The sequence below is a fragment of the Lissotriton helveticus genome, chromosome 6 (genome assembly GCF_964261635.1).
Source record: "Lissotriton helveticus chromosome 6, aLisHel1.1, whole genome shotgun sequence".
Lineage (NCBI taxonomy): Eukaryota > Metazoa > Chordata > Amphibia > Caudata > Salamandridae > Lissotriton > Lissotriton helveticus.
Genome location: NC_136067.1, coordinates 1,424,484,147 through 1,424,510,385, shown reverse-complemented (window position 1 = coordinate 1,424,510,385; position 26,239 = coordinate 1,424,484,147). Strand labels below are relative to the sequence as shown.

Sequence of the window (26,239 nt, the reverse complement as noted above, 5' to 3'; positions counted from 1 at the left end):
TCCGCCCAATCTTACTCAGAGTTGCACTGATGCGCAAAGGGTGTCCTCGGACCCCTCCCAATCATCCTCAACCTGTGCTGTGTGCGTCACAGACCGTGGTGGCGGGCCAGGGACCGGGGGAGGAATACACGGCATCGAGACAGTGCCGGCCGGGGCCGAGCTGGCGCTATGTCCCAATTCGGATCCAGGCGGGGACAAAACCCTCGCGGAACCAGGGCAGAGGCGGAACCAACAGTATCCACTGTGGCACCGCGGGCAAGGCCGAGGGCGGTGCTGGGGCCGGAGCCGGCAGCATCGGGCCTCTTCACATCATGGCCGGAGCCAACAGCGCGGGATCCTGCGGCGCCGGAGTCGCCGGTGGAGTCGATGGTCCAGCAGGATCCTGACACGAGACCATGACACCCAAAGGCGCACCGGCGGGAGCCCAAGGCCTAAACAGGCGGCCCATGGCAGCAAGAAACTCTTGCACCTGTGCGGGTAGGCCACGGGACTCCCAGGCTCCAAAGGAGCCGCAGGGGCGGAACCCCTGTCCCCCTTGTCCGCATCCGAGGACCGAAGGGGGCTCGTCGGAGAGCGACAACACTTCTTCAACTTCTTTTTGTGTCGTCTCTTACCCAAATCAGAGGGTGAAGACTTGGAGCCCGAGGAGCGATGATGATGGCCCTGTGAGCATTCGCGATAACGGCTCCTGGACCGCGAACGGCGATGGGACGAGTGCCATACTTCAAGCAACTTATGTGCCGCTCCCTCACGGCCTTCGGGCCATGGCCCGACAGTCCAGACAGGACCGGGAGTCGTGGTCGTGCACCAGGCAGTAGAGACAGACGTTGTGGGGGTCCGCCACCGACATATTGCGACGGCAGGCCCCACAGGGCTTAAAACCAGGCATCCCTACGCACCAGAGAAGACCAACAAGAGACAAAAGTCCCAAAACAAGTAGTCAAAAAGTGACTAAGGTACGTGCTCTAATCGGATCTACGCTTACTGGGGCAGAAAAAGAAAGAACTGACGTCAGCGCACCTGTAATTCCCATTTAACTCCCTCTCCGCCCCTCCAGAGTTACCAATATTGAAGGCAGCCATAAGGCCATAAGGCTGCCTTCAATATCGGTAACTCTGGGTACAGACTTAGCAGAGCCAAGTCTACACCCCTCAAGTTAAAGGCTATAGTACTTAACTAGTGGATATTAGTCCTGGAGGCCAGCTTGGATTTCTCCTATTACACTTAGATATTTTTCATTATCTCAAATATCAGAACATAAAACTAGAAAACTGTCAGGCATAAAGTTTGCAACACAGTCTTAATTTGGATTCTCACTTTTGTGCAGCTTTCTTCTATATATTATCATAACCAAATGCACCATTGTCAATAATTGACAAATATGGAATTTAACATCAAATAACACATCAGAACTAGTATGGACCCATATCTAGCCAAGGTTAGATGTTTTACGGAGAGCCATGAAACTGCAACTCTCTAGACGAATTTGAATACTTGGAGTGGAGCCTTTTGCAGTTACAAGCCCTGGGATTCACAAAATTACAGGAATCACTGCTTGGTTATCTAATGTCTTCACAAATGGGACTGGCGTTATTAGGTTAAACCGGTGCCTTTAATTGGAAACGGGCTGTTTTAAAAAACTTGTTTCCTGTTTTGAAAAGCAAATGCTGTGACGGTGTCTGTTGCGCCTTGCAGCCAATCAAAGAGTGTTGTAAATGGTGACCTAACTAATTAATATTAATTAGGCAGGTAATTTTATGCCACCCTGCGAATGGACAATTTGTAATGTGTACTATAAGTACTTAGGTTATATTGCAACTGCACATCCCAGGTTGGAAATGGAAATGATACATCTGGCCATAGATGGCCAGATTGTCTTAATGTGGGCCCTTATTTCTAAAGTCAAAAATAAAGTGCCATTTCTAAATATCTCGATATCACATCAGCCAAAAATGTTTTCTCACAACAAATCATTGCAATTAGTAGAAAGCAAAGTATAGTTAGTAGGGATAAAATGGTACTCACGTAATTTGCTAATTACAGGAAGCAATCCGCCCCATTTATGCAAATACTCAGCCCTGAAACCATCCAGTGAGAAGACAAGGACAGGGGGCTTTGTGAACCTAGATGACAAGTCCAAGTGAAACAGAGATTGGAAACATGTAGATCCTCCTTTACAATTATCAGCAGATGTTTTGAATCAAGGATATAACTCGATTGTATTGGGTCAGTGTCTTTAGACTCATCAGCCAAAGAGTTTCTTGTTGTATAAAAAATTTTTATGAAAGAGAAAAACAAGATAGTGAAATATCAATTGAAATTGTGCTGGTTTCTTATGCTAGCTGAATCTTGTAGGCCTGAAATGTGTTTCCCTAGAAATGCTTGCTTTAGATTGAATAGCTGAATTTCATGTGTGCAGTAGAATTAGTTTTTTCTCACCTTTTGTGTTGCAGGTAAAAGAAGTGCCTTGTTAGGTAGAATAATGTCTTTGTTTTACTAGTCAGGTAAGGAGAGAAGCAGTTACATCTTATAGCTCGAGTCGATAAAGGAAGGTCGTTGTGCTTCACACAGGAGAAGGCCTGAGAAACAAGGACAAATTGTTGCAAACACCGTTGTCCCATGGAAAACTACCTTTAGGATGGTACCCAGAGTAGATGGCGTGACCAGTAAAGGATCTTGGGAAAGTTACCTACAATATTGTGTTGTTGAGAGTAGGGAAAGTGACCACTTCTTCCTTCAGAGAGAGAGCATCTTATAACCAGCTCTGTCTCGATAGCTTTATGCTATCTGATCCATCGATGGTGGAGATACTTCTCAGGAATACTCCACAGGCAGACACCTTGCTCACTCCTTTTCCTGAAGATGCTTAAGTAGGGATGTCATCTTAGAGTTAGTGTAGGGATGGATTAATGCTTTATATTCACCAACCCTCGATGCAGGGAAACTTGGGCTCGTGCTTTTCGATCCTCTTCATTTTGCTTCTTGAATTATTTGTTTTACTTATGCTAAATCGTCTTTGTTGGATACGCAGATTTGGCTTTATGCTAATTCCAATGTACTTTTACACTTTCAATTGTGGTTGCTTTATGTTGTTATTTCTGGCTTTTGTAATAGATAAACTAACCTTACGTAGTTGTCTGTGGTTACGATGTGTCTAAGGAAATTATTGGTTTAATGATTCGCAACAATAACACATTTTCTCACCTCTACTCTCATATGCTGCTAAAAAGAACCATCAGATTGGGTCCCTAGAATAGCCTCAACCAAAAGGTGGACACATATCATCATGTAAAGTCCCTTTCTCCTGTCTTCCCTTCCGCGCTCCATTTTTTAAATTGTTCAAGATTCTCACCTCTAATGTGGACTTTGGACACAGTCCCCATGAGACCTTGTTTTTTTGCCTTGAACACCTAGGGAAGGTTGGCTCCAACTGGAGCTTGCAATACTGCCGAGGTTGTTCATATCTAGTGCTGCTTGAGAGAGAGTGTCTCCGGCATTATCTTCTTTATAAGCCAGTATATATGTTTATCTTTCCAAGTTAATGTAATGTGCATTAAAATCACCTCTTATAAGGCTTACTCCTTACTAAATCAGGTACTATTCTGCTACTCAGCAAAAATAGTAGCGACTGGACATATAAACCACATCTCATGCAGTTCAGAGTCATCACTTGTCCTTTTCAGAGTACCTTTCAGTAACCGTGAGCACCGAATATGTAGCTTGATTCAGGTTGTCATGAGGGTGGGTTGATCGGTTTACTTTTCCCAAAGACCCTCCCTTCAGTTCAGCCTACAAATCCGACAAGGTCAAATGTACTAAACTAATTTGTGCATGTAAAGTCTGTGATTTACAAAATGAAAGGCTTTGCATTTTGTTTAGCAAATTATGGCAAAGTGAAATTTCTGTGTGTTTGTCATATGAAATCAGAAGTATCTACTCTTAGGCCTCGTTGAGGACTAGATGAAGGTAACATATAATATGTATAACCATACCATATACAAAAAGTGTGGTTTCTTCTTCAAATAACTGTGTGTGTGCGTGTATAAACATATATATTGTAAAAATATATACATATGTATGCATATATACATGTTTGTGTGAAGAATATCTATGTGAACAAATGAAAACAATATTCTAAAGAATAATTATGAATGTAATACTTCTATCTTACATAAAACAGCAAATATGTATATTATAATGGAAGGCGTTATAATGGAAGGCGAGCTTGGAACATCACGACATCCCCTAGAGAGGGACATCCCTGACAAGCAAGAGAATATTTAAAAGGTCAAAGGAAAGGAACAAATAAGTCCTCTACCAATTCCTCAGTGAGGATATGCAACTTTGTGCCACCAACACCTGACTGCCAGTGGTCTCATCAGTGTCATGAAATCCCTGCATTATTGTATTAAAAAAAAAGGTGCAAGTAAATGCCAGAGTAGGCAGCAGTCATTATAGATCTCCCCAGATGTAAGAGAATCACCACTGCACTAAACCCACTGATGTATGCACTGGATCATTTACTCCAAATCCATAGGCAATTAAACATTCATCTCAACAACAAAATATATACACACTAATTTTGAACAATTTTTTTTAACCAACATAGATTGAATTCACAGTGAGAAGCCTGAAATGAGGCACAATGTCCAAACCTATAAGATGGCTACTGGGAACTCATTAGGTAACAGCATAATAATAAATGGGAAAAAGTACCCCTGCAGTACATTATATGGACATTGCAGGTCACCGAGGAGTTCCACGTCCATACAGAGGAATGAGGCAGAAGGCCAAGTTCCTTTCTATGGTAATGGAACTTCGAAGTGACTTGCGATACCCTCAGATATGGCAGGGGGTACATCATTCCTTATAATACAGGTCACAACATCACATGCCCAACAAACCAATTAAATAATTGGTGAGCAGCTCGTTCATACCAAAGTGAGAGCATATTTGCAAACATGAAGAAAAAATAAATTCTCTAGTTAAAAATTAAACAAATCAAAAAAAGCTGTTCGATATTTGTTGCAAAAATATATTAAAATCAGTTTAATACAAGTCATTTTTTTTAAAAGGTGTAGTAGATTGGAATGCATAGAAACATGCACAAATATTCTAACTTTTCTAAAATTAACTAAGGAGTGCAAAACATGAATATGTTGCCATAAATATCTAATTTCTGATCGTCACTATTCAGCCATAAATACAGAGCAGTAGAAAGAAAAGCATAGTTTTGTTTCGCTTTAATTATGCTCCGTGAACTGACCTGCCTCTTCCCTGGTTGCTGGCGCTTGTAGCATGCATTGTGATGCCAGAACTCAACAGTAGTCATTTATTACAGTTGAGTTTTTATGTAATTTCACTATATTAGGTGACTGGGTGCATCACTAGTCACCAATTATAAATAAATCAGAGACATGTTTTTATACAAGGATTGCAAAAACCCATGTATTCTAATAATAATAATTATTATAATAATAACAATAACAACAACAACATTTAATTTGGTAAAAACACAGTAAAACACTACAGAATAAACCAGCAATTCACAAATTCACTAAACTTCATATTAGCCATCCTGAACGGATCTCAATTTTATGGCTGAGGATATAAAACATTCCACAGCATGCCAAGCTAACTGGGACAACAACATTGGCAAACATAAAAAGGCCACTCTATAATTAACACATTACTTGCGGAGTAGCACAGTAATTACATATTTCCTATACGCTGAGCTGTAGAAAACACAAACAACTGCATCGCAGTTTGAAATGACAAATTGTTACAGGAACATGGGTTCAAAGCATCTCTCATCTTGGGGAAGGACACTAAGTGAAGGATGATAGCCACTTTGAACCTGATCAGCAGGTTTAGTTTTTCTGACCCGGTTTTTGTTGGCTATAGAACTCTGGGCACTTTACCACTGCTGATCAGTGCTAAATGGCATATGCTCTCTGTGTAAATTGTGATTCTGATTGGTTATCCATGGTTGGCATATTTGATTTACTGGCAAGTCATTAGTAAAATGCACTGAGCGTGCCAGGGCCTATAAATCAAATGGTACTAGTGGGCTTGCAGCACTGGTTGTGCCACCCACAGGAGTAGCCCTGTAAATGAGTCTCAGACCTGCCACTGCAGCGTCTGCGCAGGCAGTTTTATAATGCCATGTTTATTTATTTATTTAAAAGATTTATAAAGCGCACAGCAACCCAACAGGGTTTCCCGGCACTGAGCAGGACAAGCGAGGTTGAGGTTAGTAGGAAGCGAGGAATTAAACCGGACTATAAAGAAAAGTCTTCAACTTTTTATGAAAGGCCAGGAGAGACCGACAGGTCCTGAGTTCCAACGGAAGGGAATTCCACAATTTAGGGCCCAGGTAAGAGAACGAGCGGCTTCCCATACTGTCCGCTGCACTCTAGGATCTGAGAAAAGAGAAAGACTGGCCAATCTCAGTTTACAAGTGGGTTGGTGAGGCTTTACAAGGCTTTGTATGTACAAGGGGGCCAGGCCGCGCTGAGCTCGGAACATGTAACAAAGGGCCTTGAACTCACTATGTTTGTGTACCTTGAGCCAGTGAAGTTGATGAAGCAGAGGGGAAACAGAGGCGTACCGAGGCAACCGAAAAAGCAGGTGGGCTGCCGCATTTTGAATAAGCTGGAGACGGCGGACGGAGGCCTTGTCCGCACCTAAATACAGTACATTTCCATAATCAAGTCTGGAGATCACCAAGGCCTGCAAGACGGGTCTTTGGGCAGCTGGTGGACTTAGCCAAAGGATTTTATTTAGCCATTAAGGACAGCAAAGCAAGCAGAGGTGACTCCAGACACTTGGGCTGCAAGAGAAATCTTACTATCAATGGTAAAACCCAAGTTCTTAACCCTTGGGACCGGAGGCAGAAAAGGTCCTACAGAGGCAGGCCAATGGCTCGCTCCCCAGAGATCGGGATTGTTCCCAAATATGAAGACCTCAGTTTTGGAGCCATTCAGCTTTAAAGCATTTCTGGACATCCATAAGGAAATATTACGCAGTCCAAGCTGAAGAATTAAAGGGTCCTGATGCTGAGCAGATGAAAGAGAAAAAATAACCTGTGTATTGTCTGCGTAAGAAGATGGGCAACTCGGATGTTTCCATAATGTCTGCTATAGGGCAAACATAACCATTGAAAAGTAGAGGAGTCAGGATCGAGCCCTGCGGTACTCCTGTGTTAAGGCTACTGAGTTAGATTTCGAGGAGTGTGAAAAACTTGAAAGGAGCGATCCTCCAAAAAAGAAATCAGCCAATTCAAGACCACATCTCCAGTTCCTGAGGCTTCAAGGTGATCCACCAGAATGGAATTCGAAACTGTGTCAAAGGCTGCGCTCAAATCGAATAAGCTGAGCGCTGCCATACCACCACAGTCAAGCTGCTGCCTGAGGTCCTCTGTGACCCCAAGCAGAGCTGATTCAGTACTATGACCAAGACGAAAGCCAGACTGTCGGATGGAATAACTTTTGCAGTATTACATGTGCAGAGAGTTGAGAGTTAATTTGTCTTTCCAGTACTTTGGAAAAGGTAGAAGGAAGAGATATGGGCCGGTAATTAGACCAGCAGAAGGAATCCAGACAAGTCTTTTTCAGCAATGGGAGCACGAGAGCATGCTTACGATTTCGGGGCACCTGCCCAAGATTTAGAGAGGAATTGAGAAGAGTAAGTATCACACCAAGGGCAGACTAATCCAAAAGTCTGAGCTTAGATGGAGGGAGAGGGTCAAGTGGGGAGCCAGACTTGATGATTCCCAGAAGGTTTTTCAGAGAGATCAAATCATGTGGGAGCCAGGCCTTAACTTGACAGGACTCAATAGATGAGAGGTCCGGGGAGGGGGCAGTTTTGACGTGATCAGAGCATTGAATGCTAGGGAAGATGAAGCTGTTCTGAAGGGAAGAGTCTGAATCAAGCTGGCGGTGGATTGACACAACTTTATTATGGAAAAACAGTGCATGTTTGTTGCAATGATGTTACAAAAGTGAAGAGGACGGCAAGAACGTACTCAACGTAGAAAGCTCTGTCACAACTTTAAATAGGGTTTTCTGGCAGTTTTTGGCAGTCATAATTGTATCTGTGTGAAAGGAAGCACGAGTTGATCTGCATAGAGCATGGTACTTTTTCAGTGCACCAGATAGGCAGCTTTGGCCTCATAGTGCTTTCTCCACTGTCTCTCCAAAACTTTACAGCGTTTTTCACCTGACCAGGCAGGTCCACCCACTTGCCAGGCCAAAACCTACCATTTTCTTACATCTAAGGAAACCCTGAGGTAGGCCCAACGTACCCCCATGGGCAGGGTGCAATGTATGTTAAAGGTGGGACATATATGGTGTGTTTTACATATCCTGATATGCAATACTGTGTATTTTATTTTTCAGTAATTAAAGGCAGTCTGTCTCATAGGGCCTTTTAACATATTGCAAGAGTAACTTTCTATTGAGACAAGATAGAGGAGTGGACTTCTGGCTCTCTGTACTCAGAATTTAATAACACCCCTTTTAGTAAGGATGTTTTTTAAATTGTGTGTTTGAAATTGCCATCGTTAGAAAGTGGACATTTTCTTGCTTTACCATTCTGTGTGCCTCTACCTGTTTGTGTATTCACCGTCTGATTTTGGAGTGACATGAGCTGGGGATGTGCATTCACTCTTAACATTCACATAAGGGGTTGAGGTATGTACTGCCTTTCCTGAGTGACTCATAGCCAGGCTGAATAGACCTTTCTGCGTTTAGAGATGTGTGAGGGGTTTTCACTAGCACCTAAATAGGCTGCGTCGCCTTTCCACAATGTGTCTCCACCCCCTGTGGTTAAGCTGGACCAGGGAGGATAGAACTGGTTTTTACTGAGCTCAGGGACTACAATGAGAAATAGGGGTATTAGTATAGAACATAAAGCCCCAGGACTTTAGATTACTTCTGGAAACAAGAGCATCTTGCCAATAAGAAGAGCTGTGTGAAGAGCAGTACCCTTTCTGTGTGTGATGAATGGGTTGGCCTGCAGCTGCTGCTTCTATCTGTGGGCAGAGGAAAAGGACTGACTCTTTTTGCTCTGCTGTGGTATCCTGCTAGAATTATCTCCAAGGGCTTGTGTGTGCATGCCTTCTGTTGGAAGTCTCAGGATGACAAAAGACTTCACCAGATCCTTGCTGGATCTTAAAGGAACCTGCCTGGAAGGAGAGCTGAATGACGAGCGCTGCCCCTGCTGCGTTTGGGGTGTGTCAGCCTGCAGTTGCTTCTCTTGTCTGGAGCAGGAGAAGGACTGGACGGTTCTTATACCTTTTTCCAAAGTAAGCGTGTGGAGAGTCCTGCTTTGTTTTTGGCCCTACAGAAGAAGTGCTTGTTAGCACTTAGTTTTCAGCTGTGTCAGCGGAGGCCAAAAGAACTGCGCATTGTGGGCATTGGAAACAACCTGTGACTGATCCAGAAAAAAGAAACCGCAACTGGGTTCCCTTGCAATTCCGGTTGACTGCCACAAGTGTGGTCTGTGCTTGGATGGAGCTGAAAAGAAAGCCTTGAAGGGCATCCCCGGGTTGCCGGAGCCACCCGCTGTGCAGGGCTGAAGAGGGAGCCCAGCCCGGCCCTGCCTGCCCCAGCTCTGATTAAGATGGCAGCATCACCGACGCCCCCACCGTGAGAGACTGTAGCCACATACCCGACGTGAAGCACCGCGGGCAGCTGTGAGCGGCGTGGGTGCCCATCCCAGTTGCCTTGGCAACCACAGCTTGCTGGTGTGCACACATCATCTGCCACGGGGCCTGCGGGCTGGACGACAACACACCGGCAATACAAGAGAGCATGGCGTCACTGTGTCCGCTGCACCGTATTGATGTGGGCAGCTGCCTTGTGCTGTTCGAGGTAGGGGGACCCAGCAAGGTCTCGTCATTTCTTTGGGGCATTCTAGGTGAAGAAGCAGCACTGTGCGTTCTCAGGCTGCTGCACATTACACACGGGGGACCCAGCGAGGTCTTCCCATTGATTTTACCTTTGGGGCATTCTTTGCTGAGCATTGAGGAGATCGTCCTCAATTGAGGACCCCTGTTTTGTAGATTGAGGTTTCTGGTGACCATGTGAGTTACCAGATTACCTGTAGTGGGTGCCCAGGAGCTCATGAGCCCTACAGTTGGCTCAAAATAACTGTATATCATGTAAGAGGTGCGCAGAAGTGCTGTGGCTTCGTGTTTAGGGTGCAAATTGGTGATTCATGCGTTTTCTTTTCTCCTAACCTGATTTGCACTTTATTCCCTCACTTATGATGCATGTTGTACTCCTACCTTATACAGACAGGATAACGAGTATCATTTCAGGAACTGCATATAATGTACAGTGATGGTGTTGTTATGACCTATGCAACTTATAAGTCTACTTTAATGCACTACCGTTGATGTTATGACAATTGCCTAGTTGGCAAAGTAGTTTACGGTTTAAGTTATAGTGATCTACATGTTTATATAAAATATAAGAGATATTTTTATATAACCTGGTGTGTAGTCTCTTTTGTGGTGTATCTATTGTGTCTCTGGTGTGTGTGTGTGTGTGTGTGTGCTGCGCAAATGCTTTACACATTGCCTCTGGGATAAGCCTGACTGCCATGCCAAGCTACCAAGGGGGTGAGCAGGGGTTATCTTTGGTCTGTAACTGCTTTAACCTGACTAGAGTGGTGGGTTCTGCCTGGCTTAGGGGCAAACCCTAGCCGCCGGAAACCCCTATAATAGGGACTTATACAATAACAGTCATAAGGATCCCAATTAACCCGATAGATGATTTCTCAAACTCAGTACTGTCCCAAATCATTTGTCTCCATCTTAATTACACACTTTTGACCTAAACTCTATCCAGCTTGGAGAGATTCTGCGATGTATCATAAGTCTTAAGGCAATGTAATTCGTGGCATGTCAATTTGATATATTCATCCAAAGAAATGTATGGTTTGAGTCAGTATTCAGGAAAATCATAATGATCTCCTGGTTCAAACTGTAAGTTCATATGAGATACGAGGATACTTAAATTTTCTCCTCCAGATAGCCTAACTCATGACAAATGAAACGTAATGTGCTGTGGAGTCGTCTTAGTAGGTAACGGCAAAATCTGTCTTCTACTTGCAAGCTAACAATGTGAATGGTGCCCCAAACACAAGCTTCTTAAAGTTAAAAGTAGCAACATTTATTGTACTATGCATATTTCCTAACATATATAGTATTGTTCGCTCCATGGGATGCAAAATTATAAATAGCCCCCACTGACTGCATGCATTAAAGATTTCTAGAATAAATTAAATTGCTTCTCCTGTGACCGTTCCGAAAAGGAACCCATAAATATGGAACATTCATTATTTGTTACAAACTTTAGATTTAATAGTGAAAGTTCTAAATCTCATAGATTTGGGCCACTGTTGAAATGAAGGTTTGAACAAATTAGTAACTATGTTTAAGTCATCCATGAAAGAAACAACCATTAATCAAATGATTAATGGTTCTAGTTAAATAAACTGCACTGTTAGTGTAAAGTAAGACAGGGATACATTTTAAATCCAAACTAGGGCTGTCCTTCTTGTGCCCTCTTAAGCATTTATCAAGTTGGTTAGTGCAAAGGCTGAAAAAGAGCTAGGGCAGTATACAGCCCAGTCAAACTCCACTAGTTAAATCAAAGCTATCTGTGCATTTGTCCATGGGGCAATATCGCACATTAGCACGTGGGTTGAAATGCAGCGGTTTCAAGAAATTTAGGCACATAGATTTTAGTTTGTACCAAAGTTTAGTCCTGTTCACTTGATGAAACGCTGGACTAAGATCCATAAAGGACAGGTGTAAGTTAGAACAATTGCCTTTTTGTACAGATGAAACCCAAATGCAATGTACTCATCAGTGAATTTTACAAAATTAACAGAAAGATACGAAATCAACATGCATAAGTAACACCAAATATCCCTCTACAGCTGGATGGACAAATGCGGCCACACTGCCTTCAGACCCTACACAATTCTACATAGCTCCCTATATGACAATAAACAAGGAATCAGAATAAACTGGGTGCATAGCATAGAACAGAAACATTTTATGGAAAGTAGGCAGTTGCTAAGAGCCCTAACCTTTCAAGGGGCACCCTGAGAAAGTAAACGTTGTCTATGTGACCACTGCCTAATCAATTTCTACATCTAAACCAATCTCTCTCTATGACTTCCTATATGACTGTCTCCCTCTACCCAGTGTCATTGTAAGAAGGTGTTGGGCCCCGGCAAGACATATTTCAACTGTTTCTGTGTGAATATGATTCTGAACGTTTACACACTTAGCATTGTTTGAAATCAGGCTTGCTTGAATTAGCAGAACTGGGCAATAAAATGCAAATATTTTCGTTACAGATGCCTCTAAAATGAGTCTTACACGAGCTCTCCAAAATATTTAAGACACCTCAGATATCTCAGTCCAGAAATACCTTATCATCAAACCTTATCTAGAATGTGGAACTAAACTTCTTGAGCCAAAATCTCCCCTTTGATTGTCCAAGCGAAGATAACTTTTTCATGCTGAATGGATTCCCTTGAACATGTTAAGACTGACCACTCAAAAGAGGCATGTTGGCCATGTTCTGGACAATGTTCAAGAATATTCAACTAATTCCCAGGTAACTATTCCACTTAGACCATTAGTCATGTCTTTCTTTCTTTGCCTACTGTGAAGAAAGTACATAAGTGTTGATGGCCAGTTTCTTCAAAAGACGTATTTTCCTTTAAAAAAGTAGGAAACATGATTATACTGTTTGTGGTGGACCTGTGTGTACTTAGGCAGATGCAGCAGAAATGTAAGATGAAACTTATCCAGCCCAATATTATGCATTAACTCTGTGTTGTTGTTCTTGCTCTGTGGGCACATTACCAATGAATAGGTAAGCAGCCCTGAGTGATCCCCAGTGACTGACATTTTCAAGCATTCAACATATCACCCTTTTTGTTTTCCTCAGCATGATGCCCAGACGGGGGCTCCTACTCACTGTTCCACAGGACTGAAGTTGCACCTCACCGATGTGGCTCAGAAAGTCTGAAACCATCTGTGATTGCTTGTGTTCCTATTCAGTAGAAGCCTGGCAGTTCAGGATGAACAGTTCTTGCTGGTGCAGGTGCCAGTCTGAGTTACATAAGATTGGCCCCCATCTGGAATGGCATGATGGGCACAAAATCCTTGTTTGGCAAAGGCAGGTCGAGCCACTGTCAGTGGCTGGGATTTTTGCAGGAATTCCACCAATAACAATTTTCGTTTTTCTCAGTTTGATGTTTTAAGTCTGTCAGTTATACCCAAACATGTGGTCTGTCATCCCTGAGCTCCAAGGCTCAACCTGTAACCTATTCATTAGGTCCAACAAGATAAATACTCATCTAGGGATGCTTGTGTTGCTGTTCTGAGGTAACCTAACCTGGCAAATAAGACTGGTTTGTTCCTACTGGAGCAAGACAAGGCAAATTTGCTTACATTTAGTCCCCATTTGTTGGAGCATTGCTGCCAAACAAATGATGGATTGTGAGGAGCACCAGACCAACCCAGTGGCAGATACTTCTGCAAGCATTTCATCCATGATCCGCTTTATGTTTTGTACAGTATAATACCCAAAAAGTAGACCCAGTCGCCAGTTCGGTGATCGCTGTGCCACATGGCGTAAACTGCATTACTTTGATGTGGCTCACAATGGTCCATATAGGTCTGGGGTTCCTTTTGCCTTCATTTAGAGAAGACCTGGCCTCTCAGTTTGACTCGTACTGCTTCTAAGTGAAAAGGACCAAGACTAATTTTGCATATCGTGGGATCATGTCTGTAGTGGTAAAGTGAGAAAAAAACAATGGAATGAAAATCAGCATGAAGATGTGCCCGTGGCTAAGATTTTTTAAGAGGTCTTGGAAAGGTGGTAGAGCTTTTGGAGTGATGGCCTCTCGTACCTGGAACGAACTGCCCCTAATTCTCAGACAGGCTAGTTCGCTGATTGGCTTCAGGAAGAGCCTGAAAACTTGGCTCATCCCTAGTAATGGGTCCTAAGTCTGTCTTTTTAGATAACTGACTCTGGTTTTTCTTTTTTTCAGGGCTTCTCTTTGATCCAAGCGCCAGGATACCCGTAGGGTGGCAGTTTTGCGCTATATAAGTTTCCAATACAATACAATTTTGAGGGCATTCGTCTATTGTCTTACTTTTATTCCCCTCAGTGTGACACCCTAGATTTATCTGTAGACAAAATACACCACTAATCTGAAAGGAATATCCCACACCATGTCAGGGGGACAGGATAAGAAATCTCTCTTGGTAATCACCACTTTGGGAGCACATGGAGAGCAGGTCACAGCTCAGTCATATTTGCAGGTAGGTCTGTACATAATCTTCCATGATTGGTGGCAGCTCCAGGTTCAAATTCCCTCCGCCCCCCCAAAAAAGTCCTCCAACTAGTCATTCAGATTTTGCAACTGTTCCGGTATTTCGATCTAAAAACTTTCCCGTAAGTCTTTGTTCAAGGTGGCATTAGGATCCTGTATTCAGAGCTCCCAGAATCCTTTACGGCTCTGCCCTATGGAAATCCAGATCCACTCCCTCTGACTAACCAGGAACAAGATTCTTCCTCCTAAGGCAGCCTCAAATTTACCCAAAGTCACAATGCCAGCTAAACCAAAATAAATTGTAAAACAAATCCCTAGGATATCATATGTAGAAAGGCAAAGTTGTAGGTGAAAAATATCCAAAACAACTGCAGCAGTGTTCAGTTTTTCAAAGAAAATGTTTAAAGGACTGACTCGGAATAGTTCATAAATTACTTGATTGTACAATCATTTCCAGAGAACTAAAGAATGTGCTTTCAATCTAAAACCCAGACTTCATGTATAATGTGTACATAACTGAAAACGTCTCACCCTTTAGGACACTGGGGTATTCTCAGGTCTTCACACTCTTCGTCTACCCAGCTTTTGTTTCCTGAAAAATTGCACATATATTTCAGCATCTTTTCAGCCTCATATACATGATAGAAAAGCACATATTCATATTTCAACAATTTATATGCTGCACTTTGTGTCAACATAGAGGAAATTTGTGGTAATCATAAAGCTACACATGAATTGAAACAAAATACAAGTCTTGAGATATCACTAGCAAAAAAATATATTTGTAATAAAGCACCATGAAAACTGCATTCTCGTCTCAGTTGAGCAAATTGATCTGACTGGATAATGATGCACCCCTGATATGTCAAAGGAAAAAAATCAAACAATTATATTGTGTTAAAATCAAAGTGCACCCAACGGGCATTTTAGTTCTCTGCTAAAGACAGCTTTATTTGTATATAGGCAGACTACTGTTTCTAATACTTTACATACAGAGGAGAGTTGTATCACTTGCCTAATCCTGATTCAACGCTTTCCTCCTTATTCTTATTTTTCTCCTGCGCTGGAACATCTTTGTCTCAAATTGTTTTCACTGGTTGATGTATCCTTCCACTGGAGACATCAGACCTACTTTGCAGTGCATGTAAAAAAGTCTTAGGGGTGTGTTTCTCTTTCTCTCCGCTTCTCTCCCATCTCACGCTATTTAATCCCTCCTCTGCCTTCCCCCATGGAGCATCTGCTTGCCACCGCAGCGCCCTGGCTGATTCTACCACTTGCCATGCCATCGACAGGCGACCGTTTTTTTTCATTCTAAAAAGGCAACATGCACATGCACATACGCAAGAATCTATCATACCATTTTTTGGGAGGGAAAGGACTGTTCTTATCCCCACCACTGCCTCCATTATGCTGCTCCCCAGGTAGCCTCAAAGCTGCTGATACCCTCTCCGCTCCTTGTTTTTGCCCCTCCAGGCACCCATTACTCCCAGGTCCCTTATGTCCTCGTCCCATTCATTACAAAGTGGAGATGACCATCTCCCGACAGAAAAAAACAAGAGGAATGCTGGGACCCTAATACTGCCCATCCCACCGGGTGTACATAAGCAGTACTTACCCAGCATCGCTCCTGTTCTTTTTTCTGTCTGTCGACAGACTGGATGATGTGCTGGTGCTGCTCCTGCTGGACTGGAGTGGTGGTGCTTCTCTTCTCCCCTCGCCCAACTGCCTGGCTGTCCGGGCGTGGGGTTTCCGTGGGCTTTCTCCTGGACTGCTGGGCTTGCTGGGAGTCTGTCTCTCTTGGAGCCGGTGTCCTGCTTGGCCTCCCGGCCCTTTGCGGCTGGGGCTTGGTCTCCCGAGTTTCTTCCGGGTCGCGTGCTCCTCTTCCCGAGCCTGGCCGGGTAGAGGTGCATTGCTGGCGGTGTTCCTGCCGGTCGCCTGGTCTCCTGAAGCCATTGGGGGGGGGAGGGGTGGAGGGCTTGTTCCTGGGGTTGCCCCCCCCCTCCTCCGGGTGAGTGCCGCTTGCTGGGTTTTTGTTGCCTTCTTGCCAAAAGTGTATTGTGTGGTAACGAGCGCTGGGGTAGCTCGTTCGTTTCCAGTCTTTCTCTGTGTGACCCTGAAGTTGATCTACCGCCTGTTTCTGCTGTTCCCAGTGGCAGTGGGGGCCTTGTTATGCTGTTGGCCCCCGCTCTGGATGTTTTGCTTCCTTTTTCTTTTGGAGCATTGTGGTGTGCGGTGCCGAGGTGTGCGGTGCCGAGCTCTGGAGTAGCGTGTTCGTTCCTGCCTTTCTCTCCCACAGGGTGGCTGTCTGTTCCTCTGTTCCCGGTGGCGGTGGGGGCCTTGTTGTGCTGTTGGCCCCACTCTGGCTATTATTGTTTGCTGGCACGCCCGGTGCGTGATTCCGCGGGCGGGGCTGCTCTTCTCCTTGTGGGTGGCCTGCTGTGGTCTCAGTGTCCCGCGCTGCTCCAGGCGTCTGCTGCCCTGGTCGAGTGCGCCTTGGTTAGGGGCAGTGCTTTCAGTGTGTGCCCGTTCTGCTTCCGGTCCTCCTCACGGGGATCGTCCTGTCAGGACACAGTGCAACAGGTGCGTGATTCTGGGCTTTTTGCCAGTCACGGGTGTCCTGCTGCTGTCCCCATACCCCGCGCTGCTTCTTGAGTGCGTTGCCCTGGTGGTGTGCACCTTCTCTTGGGGCTGGGCTTCCTGTGGGTGCGCGGTCTGCGGGCTCCTCTCTGGGAGCTTAATGTTGGGGCTGCTGTCCTCCTCTCGGGTTGCCTGCTTTTGCTCTGCACCCGGTCGTAAACGTGCGTTGCCCTGTTTGTGAGCACCTTGGATGGAGGCTTTGCTACCTGTAGGTGGCGGGTGCTTGTATGTGCCTGCAGTTGCTCCGGTCTGGTGCTCTCTGGGGCGATCTGGCCACCCCCCCCACCTGCAGAGCGTGGATCTCTGGCTGGTGCTGGGCAGTCAGACACTGGGGTTCTGGGTTCGGTGCTCGTCGTGGGCGCAGGTTCCTGTGTCCTCTCCCTTGGTCGGCGTTGTTGGGGTTTCTGTTGCTAGCCCGCGGCTTTGCCACCAGCGCGCTCCTGCTCTCCTCTGTTCTCTGAGGTTGTGCCTGCCGCGGGGCTTTTCCCTTTGGGTCGCTACTTCGGGTGGTGCGCCTGATCCTGGCCATGCGCGCTTTTGTGCTTTCTTTTCGGGCACAGTTGGGGGGGGGTTCTCCTTTCCTTGGAGTTCGTTTGCTGCTTCACTGTGCTGTTAGCATTCGCTTTCTGTTTGGTGGCCTGCCTCGGAATGTAGTGGGTTCCTGTCGCCGTTGTGGTGGCTGGTCCCTTTTTTGCTGGCTCTGTCTGGGCTTGCTACTGGGATTCCCTGTGTTGTTGGGGTCTCAATGCCTGCTTGCTTCCCCCTTGCCCTCTGCTGCTCTTGTGTCAGGGTCGCCTCTCGCTCCCTCGGCGGCGGCCTGTTGGAGTGTGCTTCTGTTCGCCCCCTTCTTCGGGCTCCTCTGCGGCTCCCTGCCCCCGGCTGGTGGTGCAACGGTGTTCCTCCTCCTCGGGCGGCTGTGGGGGTCCTGTTGGCTCCCCTGGGTTCCTGTTGGCCTGCTGCGGTTTTTCCCTGCTTTTCTTTGCTATCCCTCTGCGTCCCGGCTTCTCGAAGTGTCGCGGGTACGGTGGTCGTGGCCCGGCCTTGGTTGTGCTGCGTCTGCCCCCTTTTTCAGGTGGCCTTGCCTCCGCTGCGGGCTGGCTGTTGTGTTGTGGCCTCTCCTCAGCTAGTATTTTCTGGATGTTCACCTCCGCTTACTGGCTTCGGCTTGGTTGGTCGGGGTTTTGAGGCATGGGGGCTCCTCTTCCTGGTTTTGTTCCTCCGGTCCCTTGGGCTGCGCCTGGTTCCTCTTCCGGCTTCCTGGTGTCGTGCCTGGTGCTCGCTGGGGCGCTCTACAGCCTCTGCATGCGCCTGGGTGGCTCGTGCTGCCTTGCGTGCGGCTGTTCTGTTCTCCTTTGCTCTGGCCTCGGGTGTTTGTCCAGGGGTATTCTGTGTGCTCGGGTTGCTTCTGGGGTCGGGTTGCTTCTGGGGTCTGGCTGCTTCTGTTCTTGTTAGCTCCTGCCCTTGTTCTCCCTGTGCTTGCCTTTGGCTTGCTTCGGGTGTTTTCTGGCCGCCCCTCGTGGTTCTGCCGCTGTTCCTGCCTGGTTTGTTCCTGGTTGGGGCCTCTTGGTGTTGCCTGGTGGAGGCTTCTCTGGCTGGTGTGGTTGGGCGCCTGCTCTTCTTTTCCTTGGCACCCCCCCCCCCCCCCCGGGTTGTGTTTCCGGTGGCGGTTCGCCATTTGGTCCCTTGGGTTCGTGCCGCTGCTGTTTGGGCCTGGCTGACTTTTGCTGCTGCCGTGTCCTTGGGATGGAGCCTGTTTCTCCTCTTCTTACCTGGGAGGTTCTGTTCTCGTCTGGTTCCCGTGGTGGGTGCCTGGCTGGGTGTCTGCTGGGGCTTTTCCACTACTACCGGTTGGTCTACGTTTTGGGGCTCTGCTTCCTTGCCTGGGCTCTCTATATGTATCCTGGTGGGGTGCTCTGCAGTTGTGGCCGCATCCAGGTGGGTCCTTTAGGGCCTTCTCCTGCTGGCGGTTCTCTTCCCGGGCTTGTTTCGCCTGTGTTGGGGCCTGCGGCTCCGGGTCTACCGGCTTCTTGCCGGTTCGGGTTGGCCTCGGACTGTGCCTCCTGGGTTTTCTGGCTGTGCTGTCGCTTTTCGGCCTGCTCTACGGTGTGTTTTGCTGGCCGTTTCTTGGTTCTTTCCTGGTTCTGGAGTCCGGGCCTTTGCTTCCCCCGGCTTTGTTCCCGGTGTGGGTCTGTTTGGGCACCCCCCCCCCCCTTCTCTGGTTGGGGTGCGGATCTGTGGTGCTCTTGCCACTGTGGGGTTTTCCCTCCTGTCTGCTGGTTGTCTGGAATTTTCCTGCGACTTGGCCTTCTGCATTCTCTGCTTCCTTCGGCTTCAGCTTGGTCGGTTTCCTCTGTTTCTTTTACTTTCTTATGTGTGGTCCGGCGATGGTGTGCTGGGGTGTCCCTGTTGCTCCCTGCCCCTTGCTTTGGCCTGGGTTCTGCGTGGGCTCCTTCCAGAGTTTGGTTGGGCCTGCAGGTCCTCCTGCATGGTCTGGTTGCTTGGCTCTGGTCCTGGCTTCCTAGTTCCTTTGGCGTCCGTTGCCCTGGTTGTTGCTGTTTTCTTGGCTCCTCTCCGGTGTTGCTGGGGTCGGGCCTAGTGGGCTTTTGGTCTGGGTGCTGTGCGTACTGGGGCCGTTTCTTTTTTCTGCTGCTCCTACAGCTTGCTGCTTGCTTGGCAAGGGTGTGGGGTGCCTGTTCGGTCCTCTGCAGTGTTGGCGCCTGTTTTTTTCTGCCCTCTTTACCTCGTTTGGGGGCTGCTGGGAGTTCCCCGTAGCTCTGGACTCCCGTCCTGCCTTGTTTTGCCTCGCTTTTGGGATTGGGGATTTTCTGGGGGTTGTGGCCGGTGGCTCTGTCCCTGCCCTTGTTGGGCTTGTTCGTTGTTGGTTTCCGGTCTTGTTGGCCTCTCCTTGGTTGGTCGGCTTTCGGCTGGTTCTTTCTGAGGCCGTCTCTGGCCTGTGGTCTTTGGGTTGGCCTCCTCTTCCCCTGCTGTTCTGGGTTTGATGGCCTTCCTGGTTTGGTTGGTGGCCTCCTTCCCTGTAGGGTTTTTTGGCCTCCTGGGGTTTTCGGGTCTCTTTCCCCTTACCGGTCTCCTCTGTTTGGCTGGGGTCTTGCTCCTGTTCGGCTCCTGGGTTCTTGCTGCTTCCTGGGCCTCCTCGGTGAGGTTTTGGTGGAATTTATCCTCTAGATCCTCTGGAGCCATTTCTTTCTTTGGCCTTCTTCGGGGCTGTCTCGGTTTGCTCCCTGTCTGTGTGGCTGCCGGGTCCTGTGGGTCTTCCCGGTGCTTCTGGGCTTGGCCGCCTTGTCCAATGGGTTGCTCCGCCGTGTCCTTTGGTTCTTGGTTCCAGTTTCTTAGGTTGGCGGCCTCCTTGTTGGGGTCCTGGCTTTCTGTTGGTCTCCGGTCCTTGTTTGGTCCCTGCTGTCCTGTTCTGGGTTGCGGGCCGGTTGTTCCTACGGTCCCCCTTTCCCTGCTCCACGGTTCTCCCTTGGATTACTGCTTTTGTTGTGGTTTCCTGGGTGTGCTTGTGGGTGCGGAAGGCCGGTGGTTTTTAGGTTTCGCCTCGTCGAAAGCTGAGCCGCGCAGCTTTTCGGCGCAGGCGAAAACTTTTGAGAAGAGTAATGTGGCTTGGTCACCGCCTCTCACTTCCATTGGCTAGCTCCATAAATGGAGGCTAGCCATTGGAAGTGAGATCTGTCCGTCAGGGTTCGAGGCGATTCGTGGGCGTTCCGTCGATATTTTTCTCATCCTGCCCCTTTTCGCACGTCATGCGGCGAGGGCGGGTGTTTTTTTTTTTTAATGTTTGTGTTGGCCATTTTTAACGCGTCGTTTGCAGGGGTGGGTTGCGTGATGTCCCGCTGTACGTTCCTGCCACCCCTCCCGCTGTGCGTGTTCCCGTTCCTGCCCCCTCCCGCTGTTCGTGTTACCGCCCCCCTCCCGCTCTCCGTTCCCGCCCCCCCCACCTCCCGCTGTCCGTGTGGAGGGGAAGATGTGTACAGAGCTCACCCTCCCCTGCTGGTTTTACTTCAATTATGGAAATAAAAGGTCAAAAATAATTGCAGCCCTGAAATGTCAGGCCTTGCAATGCTACTGGAGTGGATACTTTCCATTTGAAACAGGACCACAGACATCTGCAACGAAGACAAAAGCGTTCTAATCTGTGTATAGCAGTCCAGGTCTGGGCTTGCGAGCTGCTGCACTTTGATAACATCTGCAATGCTGTCTTAAGATGTGAGTAAACTCTGAATCTCCGCGCCTCGGACGTGTTGCTAATTTACACACGTTCCCTGGATCAGGCTGTCAGAGCAGTGTCCAGCGGCGGGGCCTCCAGAGGCGGCGCAGCCCCGGGCGCTCCTTGTGATTGAATGCAGCGCGGCTCGCCAGGCGTTATTACTCATCTCGCTGATCACAGACCCCGTGGCCTTTAGCTCCGCCGTTCAAGGTGGAGCTGAACTCTGGCCCCACCGCCATCACTTATCCAGGCCGTTCAGCATGAGCGAATGTTTATGTGGGAGTCGGGGGAGGAGAGTGCCTGAGAGAGCAGAAGAGAGGATGCGGGGGCGGGTGGGGAAGCGTGACAGCTGCAGACACGTCCTTCCTTCCGTTTAATATCTGCTATGGGAATAGAGGGTGCGCGCGTGACAGACACACGTCCCTCAGCCCGATGGGCTTCTGGATATACCAGGACACACGCCTCAGTGCCCCGTATCTGTTCCCTCTTCCTTAATAATCGCTCTATCCTCTTTGGGCCTGTTGCATTTCCAGTCATTTCTCTGGCCGATACTTACCATGCAGCGCTGTGCAGTTCACTGTCATCATTAACATGGTTCTACCAGGAACAGTATGGCCCCATCAAAGTCCCTCTGCTGCTGCCTGGTTACAGGGGGTTTTCAAATGCGTTTGGATTGGCACTGAAGAGCCACCCCAATACCCCCACCCCCCCCACCCCCCCCACCCCCCGTCGCTTCTACATGGCTCTTCTTGGCCAGCGACAGAGGCGACATCATTAGTGCATCAGTGTGTCACGGAGCGGGGGGCACGTGTGATGGGCCCTCTGTACCCCACTTATTGATATATTTTAATACCCATGCGTAGGACAGGTGCTTTGGAGTAGGAAGGGTTCCTCGAGTCCCAGGGCAAAAGAGGTACATTTTCCCCCTACCTCCTGGTTGAGTAGTGTCGACCTCTCACACTTCTGGGTGACAGTGGCCACATACCTGCTCCACTACGCTCATGGTTGAGGTGGAATAAACATGCGTGCACTCATTAGAGCACCCAGTGTGTCACGAGCCCTAGTGCTAGAGAGGAAATGCACCCCCCCCCCCACCACACTATGGCACTGGGCCTCGGTGCCACTGCATCTGCTGCACCAATGGATCGTGGCGACGAACAGCTCTATGTTCATACTGTCTTGTACTATGGAAGGAACATCTGCACCGAGAGGGATGGAGCGCATCGGGTGTGTGAACACGTTGTTTACAGTGACAGCGATCACATTGTGCTAGTGACAGCACCGCCCCACCCCCCACCGTCCTTTAGAGGGAAGGTGACACACAGCTTCTATCTGGGCAGAGTGCAACTTTTCCGACAGCCTCCCATGTCACCGCTGCAACAGGTGTCACAGGCACGGACGCACCTGTATCTTCGGTACCCTTCCCTGCCCCTTCGTGCACCGGCTTTTACAACTTTGACAGGCATATATATCTGAACCCTTTCCCCTCACACAGGGTCGTGTTGCTAATTAAGTGTTGATAAATATGCACAAATGCACCAAAGACGCGAGAACCATTTACCATAAGGGCAACCAACATCAAAGAGTGACCCGCAAGAAAACGACACATGCAGCAAGACACTGAGCGCGTGTTCCGCTTTATTAGTCGAGGATCACACGTGGCGGAAAGGCATTTGAAAATGAGTAGGGGAACCACATCAATCAAGCTGAGTGTGGCCATTAAATCAAATGTTTAGGGACGTAGCTGTCATAAGCACAGCAGGTACTGGCATTTATGGCCGCCTGTAGCTAAAACCAGAGGTAGGAGGTTAGTTTGTCTTCTTGCGTGGGGACCATGACCAGTGCCCCTCAACTGCATCTAAAATCTTCACCTTGAGTCGAAGTAAACGTGGTATTGCTAGCCTGTAATAACTTGTGGCTTCTTCCAAGCTAGTGTATTTGAGAAAAAGTCGTGCAGTTTGTTAGGTTGGGGACGCATTCGTTTGCAAGTTCTTATTGTTTGTGAGCACTGTTCCCTGTCATTGTGAAAATCTACATTTTTCACAGTTTTCCTGAATGGAAGATGGGAATGGTTTCTTTTTGGAATTATTCTCTGTATGTTTGTGAAAGTTTATTTTGACATAAGCGTGCTGTTTTGAGAAGTAGCAGAGTGGGAACGATTCACTATCATTTACAAAAGCGTTGCTCTAGAGGGCAGAAGGAGATGAGGTTCTTTATCATTGGCAAGAGATGCTCTTTGAAGAGTTAACTTTACAGCGCAGCTTTGCTTGCTGATACCTGTGTATGCATATTGAAAAAGAAGAACTACTCAACATATGAGCTCTTACACCTGTTTTTTCGATTATCAGCCCTCATGTCTAACAAGTAATGGGATCTTAGGTGAGAATGATGGCAGCACATTCCTGGGAGAGAATAAAAGTGACACGTGGAAATGCTTGAATTACTCTAAATCACTAGCAGTGCATTCCATGCTATCGTTTTAGCTCATCACTATCATTTCAGAAAGAACCAATCACTTGGGCCTTGGTTTTGCTCCTCGTCCCCCCCATTTCTGTGTGTGTGTTTGTGCTCTGTGTGTGTGTGCAAATCCAATAGGTCACGCATTTGTGAGAGATTAAGCTATTGGCATTGTAAATGACAATGCCATTTATTTATCTGTTTTCAAAACCAACACATAAATACAAAATTTGTCATTTACAATGCCAATAGCTCTAACTTTTACAAAGGCGAAACCGTTGCATTGTAAATGCTTGTTCTGCTTTGATATTATCCACTTTGTAATGAATGGGACAAGAACATAAGGGACCTGGGGGTAATGCTCTATTACTTACCGGTAATCTTCAGTACTCCGGGTCCCGTTTTCCTTGTCCCATTCATACGCCCCTCCCTCCCTCCTGGACGGCTGGCCTTCCTGTCTGGGCTTGGTTGTACAGGAGGGATGCTGGGTAAGTACTGCTTATGTACTCCCGGTGGGAGGGGCAGTATTAGGGTCCCAGGATTCCTGTTGTTTTTTTCTGTCGGGAGATGCTCATCTCCACTTTGTAATGAATGGGCCAAGGACAACGGGACCCGGAGTAATGAAGATTACCGGTAAGTAATAGAGCATTCTCTCTCCCAGCCCCCACGCTCCTGTTTTATTACAACTCCTTCACCCTGCATTACCTTTGGGCCTGTATTGCTCTCCGCCCCATAACTCCTTAAAAGGAGTTCACACCCTCTTCCCTGCACCTGCCGGTAACCTGCTTTCCCCCCTCTTGCTCATCTTTCCCAGGCTGCCAGAGGCCCTCTTCCTTCAGCCCTCCCACCCTGGGAGCACTGGCCAGGAGCTGTCTGAGGGAGAGGAGAGATGGCGCAGGAGCTGCCGTAGAAGTTGGGAAGAAAAGTAATTAAAAAGAAAACAAGTTTGTGTACTTTTTGTGTTTGTCTATCTGGGTGTCTCTACCCGTATGTTTCTGTGCAAGCGTGTGTGCATGTCTGTGTGTGTTCGTATATGTGCACGAACGGCTGTGTGTTTGTGGGCATGTGCACTCATGAACGCTCATGTGTGCGAGCGAGGAGTGAATATTTTGTCCAGTGCCTTGCCCATGAAATGCTTGATGTGGCACAACTAACTCCTGGTATTACCCGGTAACACACAGTTTCTAGTAAAATGTAGTCACTGATACAGTGGAGACAATCCTTGGCATCATGCTGACCATGGCATAATGGTGGTACTTTCTGGTAACAGGCGGCCCTTAGCACGGAGGGCGTGGCTTGGTAGCCGATGGAGGAAGACGTGTGAGCGCTGAGCTCCGCAGCGGCCTCCCCCATTTATCCTGGTGTTATCGATCCTGGAGGCCCTGACGCCCTGATTCTGCCCGCGTCTCCTCCTGCACTCCTGGGGGCCTGACCGGAGACGGTGGGGGCGAGCCTCCGGCTGCGCGGAGTCCGCGCTACGCCTGCAGATCGGCGGGCGGCGCCGGCCATCTTGCGGTCTTGGCGCTCGGCCGCATCCCCGGCCTCAAGTGATCCGGAGGCCGGCCCGCAGCGGTACCTGGCCGGCCACCGACTGCCACTAGACCCGGAGCCCTGGTTTTGGAGCCCGCCTCGGCGGCGGGGCTTGCGCCGCTTTCCTGCGGCATATCTGCGGGGACCCGGCGGGGGCGCCTGCAGGTGAGAGGACCGAGTGCGGCCCCCGACCCGGGGGGGACCTGCTGCTGGCTGGACGAGGAGCGCATGATTGCGCTCGGACCTTTCTCCGTGCGGCTGCCGGGGACCCGGCGCTAGCCCCTGCCGGCTTGAACTTGGGGGGCACCGCTGTGCACCAGTTGTGGGGCACGGACTTAGAGAGCGGACCGGCCTTGTGCAATCGAGCTGAGTGTGGGGTCGCAGACCTCGGACCCCGGGACTGAGACAAGACCGGATTCTGTGCAGCCAGCCTGAGGAGGGGCGCTCCTGCGCTGGCCCCTGGCCACTCCACGTCAAGGGACCCTGCCGCCACCGAGAGGCCTAGAAACCTGGCACTGGGGGTGCCCAGGGGGACCTGTTTCTCGGGGCCCGAGCACGCTGCTCCCTGACCCCTGCGCACTTGAGACCCTAGCCGGCCACCTCTGCCGCCATTTTGGGCTGGCGGTTTGTACATTGCTCTCGGACTTGGAGGAGAGCTGCAATCGGGGGGCTCCTGGTGATTGGTGGACTGCACGGTGACGAGTGGGGCCCAGGAACCATTGGAGAGTGGCTGGGTTTGGGGGCCAGCAGACCCAGAGGAAGTGCCGCGCGGCGGGTGACCCCGAGGAGTGCGGCCTGGCGAGTTGGACACGGGGTAAGACGCCGACCCTGTTGCTGCGGGGGCGAGACGCGACCGCCCCCATGGGGAAACGCCCCTTAAAGCCCCCCCCTGAGGCTGCTGGGGGGCCAGGGTTTGCTGGGGACCCCACTCCGGACACTGTCCCGGCGGCGGGACTGCCGCAAAGCCAGCTGGAGCAGATCCTGAAGGCCATCGCCGATACCAGGGAGGCCCTGCATCAT

At 48.5% G+C, this 26,239-nt stretch overlaps 1 protein-coding gene across 1 annotated transcript in view; it reads right to left on the bottom strand.

The window, feature by feature from the left end:
• The window catches only part of ENPP1 (ectonucleotide pyrophosphatase/phosphodiesterase 1), a 739,100-nt gene that overhangs the window by 479,462 nt on the left and 233,399 nt on the right, over positions 1-26,239 (bottom strand). Inside the window, exons 5-6 of the mRNA XM_078649218.1 lie at positions 14,902-14,962; positions 2,026-2,123 (exon numbers count right to left, since the gene is read on the bottom strand). Of these exons, the coding sequence (XP_078505344.1) occupies positions 2,026-2,123; positions 14,902-14,962 (159 nt within the window). The remainder of the gene's footprint in view (positions 1-2,025; positions 2,124-14,901; positions 14,963-26,239) is intronic.